We start from the raw sequence: 9,457 nt of genomic DNA, 5'->3' as shown, positions 1-9,457 counted from the left end.
AGACTGAAAAACTGCATCCTACTTAGCACCCTGAATGATCCATCATGAGAATACTGCAATTTTTATCCAAAAAATGGTAAACATTTGCCAGAAGTTAACTTCAAACATGTTAGGAAAGAATGTTATTTTACTACTTGCTATACAAGCTGTTTAAATAACATTGTTTATATAAAAACTGAATGTTGTTATACGGGATAATAATGAATTTTACAAATTTTACTTGCTGTGTCAAGCTGCATTTGGATATAAAACTTCCATACAGAAGTATTTGCAGATTTAAATAACCTTAGGTGGATTAATGTACTTCTGACCTACTATGTTTTGAGTATCACTTTATAATAAAGGAAGCATGTTTTGATGTTAGCAGATTGAACTGATTCCTGGTCACTAGAACTGTAGAGCTAGTAGGTCTAATCTCCTAGCCGAACGAAATAGTTCGTATTTGTGTTGAGAAAAAAAATTTTAACACTCTCTCCCAATACCTTTCTAAGAAATTCTAAGTCTTCAGTAATTTGATTCTAATTCTTCAGACTCTATTACTTATCACTTAAGTGAAGCTATTTTCATTAAAGCTTTACTATAGACAGACAATTTGACCTCAGATTCTTTCAAGCCAATCCATTTGCTGTGAGGTGCATCAGAAACTATTGATGTGCATTAGTAAGTTAAGTGCACTGGAGAGAATTCCTCTGTTAATCCTGGAACTGGTCCTGGTTGAGTATACCTGCACAGTCCAAGACTCAAATCCATACTTATAGTAGGTGAACTCTGGACTAACACCAAGGCACAAAGTATCAAGCCAGCCTAGCTTTTCTACCTGCTGTTATTTTTTGGTCTACTATGTCCTTGAAAACAACCTTTTTCAGAACAGCAGAATTACAAATCAGTGTGCAAGGTACCCAGGGGCAGATACAACTTTACAGCATGTGCAAACAGGCACATCCTTAGCCTTTGTAAAGAGAAAATGCAGTTTGGGGCAGATAGGCAGCGCAAATAGTTTTGATGACTATTCCCTTCTCGGGGGAAGGCTGGAAGTAGACTGATTCACAGGGTCTGTGATACATTCAGCCTGCTCCTACCTATCACCTATCTCAGAGCAGAGACACTTACCTGAACCCTGCCTTGTAGAAAGATCAAGTTTAGAGTGCAAGAGGGTTGCTGTTTCCCAAAGATCCCCAGGAAAGACAGTACTCAAGACTAGGTCAGAGAAGTTAACTTGGCAGGCCAGAGCTTGAGCCGTGCTGTAACATTGCAAACAACTGTTGGTTCAGTCCTCGTAACCTTCCAAGCTGTTCCTTGACAAACAGGCAAGATGATTTAATTTGTTGTTTGGCAAAACCCACAAAATTCAGCACTCAAGTTTAACTAAAGGGTAGTTTTTTATTCCCCATTAAGACAGTCTCAAGGTCATAACTGAATGTTGGATACCCCACTGGAGGGCACATACAGTGAATGTGGCAAAGTACAATGTGAACAGCCCCCGGGGTTCAAATAAGGTAGGACCATCAGCTAACCAGAAGAAAAAAACCAAATTAAAACTCTGCTGAAGATGTTTCGCTTTCTTCTCCATTTACACTGAAAAAAAGTCAAATCCAACAAAATCCTTCCACCGCTAACAATACATTCAGGCCTGACTAAAGAGTTTAACAAGATGGCAACAGGATGACTATAATACAAAACGTTCACTACTACACTCTGTACACACCTGTTGTCCAAGCCCTCCCCCAAACCCATGTGATGATGGTGTCTCCATTATTTGCTTGCTTGCTGGGCCTGCCTGCGGAGGAGGACATAGATCTTCTCCTTTATCCAGTCTTTATTGTACGGTTGGTACGTCTGAGTATCAGCACGGTAACTAGAAAGGGGAAAAAAAAAAATTAAGGTAATATTACTCTGTCCTGTAGTGTGTTTACAGATTTATCCTGTTCCCTGAGAAGCAGTTACCCAGCAGTAAGAACCTGAAATAAAACCAGATGCTCCAAGGACTACTGAATGTCCAGATCAGTGTGTTTGCATTTTAATTCAGACAACAAATGGAGGACCTCAATATTCTGGAGCTCAGAATGAAGAAGAATGTTTCCTGTTGGAACTAATCTGATTTGTCTTAATGAGCCGAACACTTTTTCAACACTACTTCAAGCAAGTGTTTATGTAAGTGTTCCACTTCTGTCTGGAATTTTTAGAAAATGAATAAAAGCACAATTTTCCAGGAGCTAAGGGACAATCATAGATGGATGACAAAGTATTCTTGCCAGCTGGCAGTGAAGGTGAGCTTACATCTAACAAACAAGGACACTTCATAAAAAGCAAACTGAAAACAAGAACCCACAGACTCAATTTTCCTTGCTATTCAGGGCTAGCTGATAAAAGTAGTCCACTAGCAAGATTTCTTTCCAGGGCCAAAGAACTCAGTTACTCAAGATACTGTTCAACTGAAGCAGAATTAGACTGACAAATGAAAGCAAATTGCATGAAGTTATCGGTGTAGATTCATGCCCTCCTTTTCCCCTTAGTTATTAAAATTTGAGTGCTTTTTTGATTTAAGATGGCACTTTCAGTGCATGCTTCAAGAATTAATGGAAGTCCTGGTCAGTCTTTAAATCTTTGTACACGTATTTCTCATCAGATAAGAAAGGTGAGATTGTCATTGGTAAGAAGCTAAGTAAAAATCCAGTTAACTCAATCCACAACAATTTACGGTTCTTACCTAAGGAAAAAACCCTAAGCAAGCTATTTCTAAGAAAGCCTCATTATTTAAATCCCAGCATGACTGGTTCAAGGCCACAGAAAGAGTTTTGGTTTATATTGATACAGTAGTAGTTCTGGTGCAGCATAAGAAATGTTAGTTTCAGGATTTCTGCTCATGCCCCAATTGATTCATAATACTATGCTGCAAGACCAGAGAGCAAGTACCTCAGGAATCTCTGTGAACACAAGACAGATCTGGTACACTACGTGCTATGTGTGCCATCTGGTGGAAAACTATAAGCTGAAGGAGAATTTGGCACGACGCAGGGTTTACAAGCCTAATAAAGGCAGGCACAAGACTGTACTAGAAAACAGGTGCTGCTTCCTAAAGCAAGTAGCTAGCTTCAGTCTGTTAGATAAACTAAACCAAAGTATCTTGCAAACTGCATCAGTCCAGCACGACACCTGAAGATCAAACATGGCAGAATGTCTAGGGACAAAGTAACTCAGCAGGCACTGTAATCCTGTTTCACTTATTCCACTGAAAACTTTGGTAAATGGCATTTGTAATAAGTCACTATCAGTAACACAGATTCTGTATGTAAATCAGAATGCAAAGGAAAGTCATGTGATGCTCAGGGTTTTTTTGACTAGCTTTTTATTTTAAACTGGAATTAACTGGCAAAGGCAATAGCCTTTGTGCAGCTACACAAGTAGTTGCACTTGGATTTCAGACAGAGCAGCAGAGCTGCAGAAATGTCCATGCCAGATACTCACTGGCTTAAAAAGAGCTTCTGGCATTCTGAGACTCAAAAGCCAAATACTGTGTCTTCTGTTATTTGAATATAAGGTTTGTACCCGTATTCCTACAGAATTTCTGCAAAGTTGATACCACTGTTGTATCAAACCATTCCTTGTGTAATTTATGGTACAAAAAGTACTCATGGGATGGACTAACTGATTTAGTTACAATGTTCAGTTATATTCTGAGTAGTGAAATTTAACATTTGATTTCACAGTGCAGTCAGAATGGAAAGTATACAAGACCATCTTTGCTTGCCCAAACTTTAACATACAGATGAGAACTGGAGATAATTTATTCACAAGAACACTTACAACAATTAGCTAGGGCTCACTGGAGGATCGATCTGTTCCTCAACCACTTAACTAGGATTTACAGAAACTTCCATCCTGCTGTATCTTAATCAAAATAAACAGCTGGCTGCAATGCACTTCTATCAGCTTCTACCATACCATTAGTACAGCCCTCAGCTAAATAAAATTCCGTAATCGTTCTGCCTCCTTAAGAATTAGACCAACTGCACAGAGGCAGATACAGCCCCAATGTAAACAGATTCTAGCATTAAAATATATAGCTGTATTAAACTGTTGGACTTCAGTATCTGAAATGCTGGGAGCTTCAATGTGTCTAAAATCCAAGTCAGTTTCTAAGCTTTCTTCAGAGCTACTTTATTCCAATGAAGTTAAGTGGAGTGGGCAACATGGCATACCAGCAGCAATACTGCTGCCTTACAAACAGTTATTGCAAAAACCACTCCGAACCTTACTGGATCTCACATAAAACATGTAAGCATTTACATGGAAGACTTCCGGCTTCTCCAAGTCACTAAAATGGACTTGTACAACTGAACTTACACAAGACAGCTGAGGTCTGCCAAGTCATCGATGAAGTCAAACAATTGGCTGATATCATATGTAATGGATGGACTGTTGGGATTCATTCTCTTCAGATGCTCTTCATACATTTTACAGACTCCTACGGAGAAACAAGATTATCAATGCACTATTAAAAAAACAACAACTCTACCTGTCGAAACTTCTCCAGCCATTGAGCCACATATCTGGAAAGGTAAGCAATTACTACCATGAAGACAGAGACATAAACTTCGTAATTCCGATTCTACAGAACTATTTGCATTGAAATGTCATATTGTAAAATCTGGTAAGATGCATGGAAAGAAGCACTATCATCATCTAAAGGAAAAAGTTTTAGTTCTGTCAAAGACGTAACTTTCCATGCAGTAAGCTCCCATGGAAACCTGAAATTCCTTCAATAATTTAAGGACAGCAATTGCAACATATATTCCTACTGCACAAACACCTAAGAAAGAGAAGAACTGGTGTCAAATAAAGCTACTCAAATCTCCTAAGAAAGATAATTCTAAGGGCTACTGAGGTAAGAGTTGACAGCCCAAGCCTATGTATGAATTTAGATGAGTTTTATTTAAGCTAGCTCATATATAATTCGGATGCATTTGAGGAGAACATAAAGTTAAAGTGAGCACAGAGGCTTTGCATGGTCTTCATTAGGCTTTTGTTTGCCTCGCAAAACTTCCTGGAATTAGAATTTTTAATGTTAAGTGAACTTTCACATTTAAATCATACAGCTGCAGTATTTCAGTCTTCTTTCCAAGCTTACTATGTGTCTCAAAGTCATGCAGGACTTTTTTCTCTGGCACACATGCCACAAGGCTGCAAATTATGTATAAGTAATACACATACTTTTATTTTATATATTACTTCCAGTAGCAATCTTTCCTTTACATGGCTAGCGCAAAAATTAGTGAGAGGTAGGCTCTGATCCTGCAAGGAAATGGATTCAGGCAAGGCTGCTGCATGGTCCCACCAAGAACATTGCCTACTCTCATGAAGTGAATGTGGCTCAATCTAAATAAATCAAAAAGAGACATTCAATATATAAAGGAAGTTTTAGAAACAATAACTATTTTTCAGTTTGCTGCAACATTAGTAAATTAAAAGCATGAGACACCTTTGAATTTATTTTTTTTATTACCTTGGGAAAACATGAGCAGCAACTTAATTTCTTACTGAGTAAGCTTGGGAATATGTCAAAAATGGGGTTTTAACAACAGTTTTCGCTACCATATCTGCACCCACCTTCCATGCACTCATTCACCGATTCATAATCAGCGTATGTTCTGCCTTCTGGCCTCTTGGTAGGCTGGACAAGTAGAATTGTGTGAGACTGAAAAACAAAACAAAAGAAACATAAAGAAAACTGCTTACTTGCAAAATCTTTGTGGTTTTTTTTTTTAAATTATTTGAATGAAGCACTAAAAAGATGAGTAATATTAAAATGCTGCACTAGCAGTCAAAGAGACAGACATCTTCCCAACAGCATTTACTATTCATATAAACTGTGTTAATAATTTTTGTTTCCAGTCAGTCCTACCAATCCTTACGTCACTTTGAATTAGCAATAAAGCAGCTACTGTGTTGAAAAAAATACCATGGAAATAACAGTTTCTATTTAAACACAAAAGCAAACCAATAAAAATACATAAAAGCTACGCCATCAGTGCATTTACTTATTTTATTCCAAATGCAAGCTGTTAGTAAATTAAAGAGCAAGGAGGGAGTCCAACAACTTCATGTCAGTCTCACCTTAAAGATTTTAACAGTAATAGCTATTTTGAGTTATTTATTTAACGTCAAGGGAACACGAATTATACAACAAATATGCACTGAGTGTTCAAGATTATTTCTTGCAAAACAGATGCACTGATTTCTCATACTTCAGTGACTCTACTGAAACAGTAATTATGGCACAGATAACTGTTCCAAATGTCAGATTCTGTAAGCTTGTTCTTCTGCAGTCAAGGCTTTGATAATTGTTCAGTCTGTGGCTTGCATTATTTCTGTAATATTTTTCACTTGGCTACAGCAAGTAATTTGAGCAAACAACAAGCAAGATTTTTTAAGTACATGCAATCTGTGATCTAATTAACAGGTTACATGGCACAGAAAGTTTGCAAGCACACAACAAAACACCATTTCCAGTGCTGCTAATAGGATCCAACATTTTCAATGCTAATATATGAGGTGAGCGTACAACGTTAATATTCATGGTGGCAACTGCAGAGTAAGACACACTGGAAACAAATACCCATGTATATTACTGGGCTTCAGTTAATCAGCTGCTGCTAGAAAAATCCTGACCCACACTTCGGACGTATCAATGAATATACCAGTTTGGAGTTCATCAAATGCAATGACAGAATAGAAAAATGGCAAATATTAAGATTGACAAGGAACATACAAGAAAACAGTACAGATTTTTGTACCATGACTGATAAGCGTTCCCATGCCTGGCATACAGTTTTCAGTTCTGTAAATTCTGTTCCAAATAATGTGGTAGAGGGAGATACAGAGAAGTTGAGGAAAATTATGGAAAAACAGAAGCAGCAAAACTTTTCCCATCAGAAATGGAAAAAGTGGGGAAGTTAGAGCTACACCCTGTAACAAATATCATACAAAAGAGACTACACCATTTAAGTCTACTTTCACATATACCAGAGGATGCTAGATTTTAAAGGAATTCCCCAAGGGTGGCTGGTATCTGGCTGTTCCTAAGCGCATTGTACTTGAACAGGCACATCTTACCAGGGAGTCCAAATGACTGCCAAACTTATTATAAAATACTTTTCTCAGCACTACCGTTTTTATTTGCTGGTCGCTGATGACAAGGCTGGGTTCCAGCACTTGCAACTCTGACTTCCCATGAGCATTTGACTAAGGATTTCTTATTAACAACAGACGAGATATACTGGCCAGTTGTCACTGTGTTCTAAAAAAAAACCTGTTGGTTTAGCTTCAGAATGTCTTGCAAACTGAATCTGTGGTGTCTGATTACATATACATATTTCTCTCTTTCAACTAAATTCAGTATTAAGAAAAAGCTCTATTTGATTGACAAAATGTAGCAAAGCGTACATAAAAGTGAATTGACCAGGAGTTACGGAACTGTATCACAATTAGGTGAGCTCTGTCTTTGGTGTCTCAATGTCTTGCTGGGGAATCATTTTACGCTTTCTGGCCTATAAATACCCAGGCTATTCCTCCCATTCTTTGAGTGCTAAATGAATGTATACATTCTGAAATTATCTCAATAATCAGATTATAGAAAAAAACAGCAGCCAGACATGTAAGCCAGTTCTTTCAGAACTTCACCGTAGAAATTATTTGGACTCATGACTTTAAACTGTTGATCACTTCAGACACTTCACGATATCCATATCAGATACTGGCCTGGAAATTATTAAAATTAATGCCATTGGGACAACACGTATTGTAGAATTAATGTATCACATCTCAAATATTTCTTTGGGAATTTCCCATTATTTTACCTTAAGGGAAAAAAGGAAATTGATTGATTTGATAAAATTGCTCCTCCTCTCCTACCACATAATTCAAAAAAGTGACAAGTTCAGAAGCCTGAGAGAAGTTTTCTCCAACTACTACCTGTCCTACTGAATATGTGCCTAGGTGACCGGGCAAAAAATCTGTGTAATTAATAACTATTATGTTTTCCTACAGGTAAAATCTTGTTGCTAGGAAAAAGAAAACCAAAACAAGGGAAGATCTATAAACCTTCATGGGTTAGGAGCACGTTATCTGAAAGAGCCCAATACAGACTCTTATTATTCTGATACATATGTTGGGGTTTCTTGCATTTTCTTTAAAAGCACGGTCATACTGGCTGCTATTAAGCAGGACACTGAATGAGATACCACATAGCTTACATTACATCCGAATTTGAACTTCTAGAGGGTGCTTTAGAAAGTGCTCCAATTACTGAAAGCACAACTCTGTAAAAATGGTTAAGGCAGTGCAGACAGCCAAACCAGCAGGATTTAGGAGCTAGGCAGCACCTGCCCAAAGAGGCTTCCAACTGTAGACTATTAAACAACAAAGTAAAAAAAAACCCTACCAACAAACCACCTAATAAAAGAGGAAGTATAGTAAGAATAAGATGTGCAGTGATGCAAAACCAAGCAGCATACTTTACACACCTAAATGAGTTTTAGTTATTTCTGCTAACTAGAAAAAAGTGGTTAAAGTGTCACCTTTGACTTTGGACAACAGGGACAGGGTTTGTAGTTGCTCATTCTAGCTGAAGCTGTTTTTGAGCAAGTGCCAGACAGATGCAGAGCTTTGCTGCAAACCCAGATGCAGTTAAGCTGTCCTTCCACCGCTGGGCAACAACTTGTTTCAGGATATTCAAATTTATTAAATGAATGCAAAAACTACTGTGACTGGTAGGCCTTTGTGCTTCAGCGTGCCATTCAAACAGCCCACAAGCAGAAGCTACCACCTTTCCCTCCTCCAAGCACCGGGGAGGAGCAGAGAAAGCAGCACGGGCAGAAACAGAGCCAATTAACGCAAATCAGCCATTTAAGGTAAGCAGGCTCGATTCGCGAGCCAGCGCTGCCGAGGAAGAGCTGCGTTCCCAAGGGCCTGAGGAGGGGCTGAAACTCCGGGGCAGCCTGCTCTGCGCCAGGGCCAGAAGCCTCCTCCCCACCTCCCTCCCCGAGGGCCACCGGCCTTTATACCGGGAGGGCTCCGGCGGCGGGACGCCACTTCGCGAAGCCGCTAGCGCACCAGCACGTGCTGCCGCCCACCGGGGCCCAGAGTGGCGGCCGCGGCCTTTCCCGCTGCCCGCCACACCTTCCCGCCAGCAGCGCCGGCAGCCGCTCTTGCCCCAGGGGGAGGGGAGAGCAGCCCAGGCGCCGCCGCGCCACCCAAGCCGGGTACGAGGAGCCGCCGGCCCCGGCCCCGGCCCGCCCGCTCACCATCACAGCTCCCGCTCCTCAGCACTGCCGCGGAGAAGAGGCGCGCGACGATCCCCCACAAACCCCCGCGCCCGGCGGAAACGCTGCGCTAACGGCCGACCATAGAGCTCGCGGCGCCAGAGTGCCGCTCGCGCATGCGCACGCAAGCCCAGGCC

At 40.1% G+C, this 9,457-nt stretch overlaps 1 protein-coding gene across 1 annotated transcript; it reads right to left on the bottom strand.

Moving 5' to 3' along the window:
* Positions 1–1,360: 1,360 nt before the first annotated feature.
* On the bottom strand, positions 1,361–9,456 carry ERH (ERH mRNA splicing and mitosis factor). The gene is made up of 4 exons (XM_055715193.1): positions 9,303–9,456; positions 5,608–5,695; positions 4,345–4,465; positions 1,361–1,855 (listed from the first exon to the last, which is right to left on the bottom strand). Exons 1-4 carry the CDS (start codon positions 9,303–9,305, stop codon positions 1,753–1,755), a joined length of 315 nt encoding a protein of 104 aa, XP_055571168.1. The 5' UTR covers positions 9,306–9,456; the 3' UTR covers positions 1,361–1,752.
* Position 9,457: the final 1 nt, after the last annotated feature.

Source organism: Falco cherrug, chromosome 7 (genome assembly GCF_023634085.1).
Source record: "Falco cherrug isolate bFalChe1 chromosome 7, bFalChe1.pri, whole genome shotgun sequence".
Classification (NCBI taxonomy): domain Eukaryota; kingdom Metazoa; phylum Chordata; class Aves; order Falconiformes; family Falconidae; genus Falco; species Falco cherrug.
Note: the sequence above shows the minus strand (reverse complement) of the source record. Positions and strands in the feature narration are given on the sequence as shown.

Bases quoted from the DNA above. Each gene is read 5' to 3' on its own strand.
- ERH (XM_055715193.1), bottom strand. The intron at 4,466-5,607 runs GTGGGTGCAGAT...GTTTCTCCGTAG, and splicing joins GGTGAATGAGTGCATGGAAG to GAGTCTGTAAAATGTATGAA. The intron at 1,856-4,344 runs GTAAGTTCAGTT...TCCCCTTTCTAG, and splicing joins GCAGACCTCAGCTGTCTTGT to TTACCGTGCTGATACTCAGA.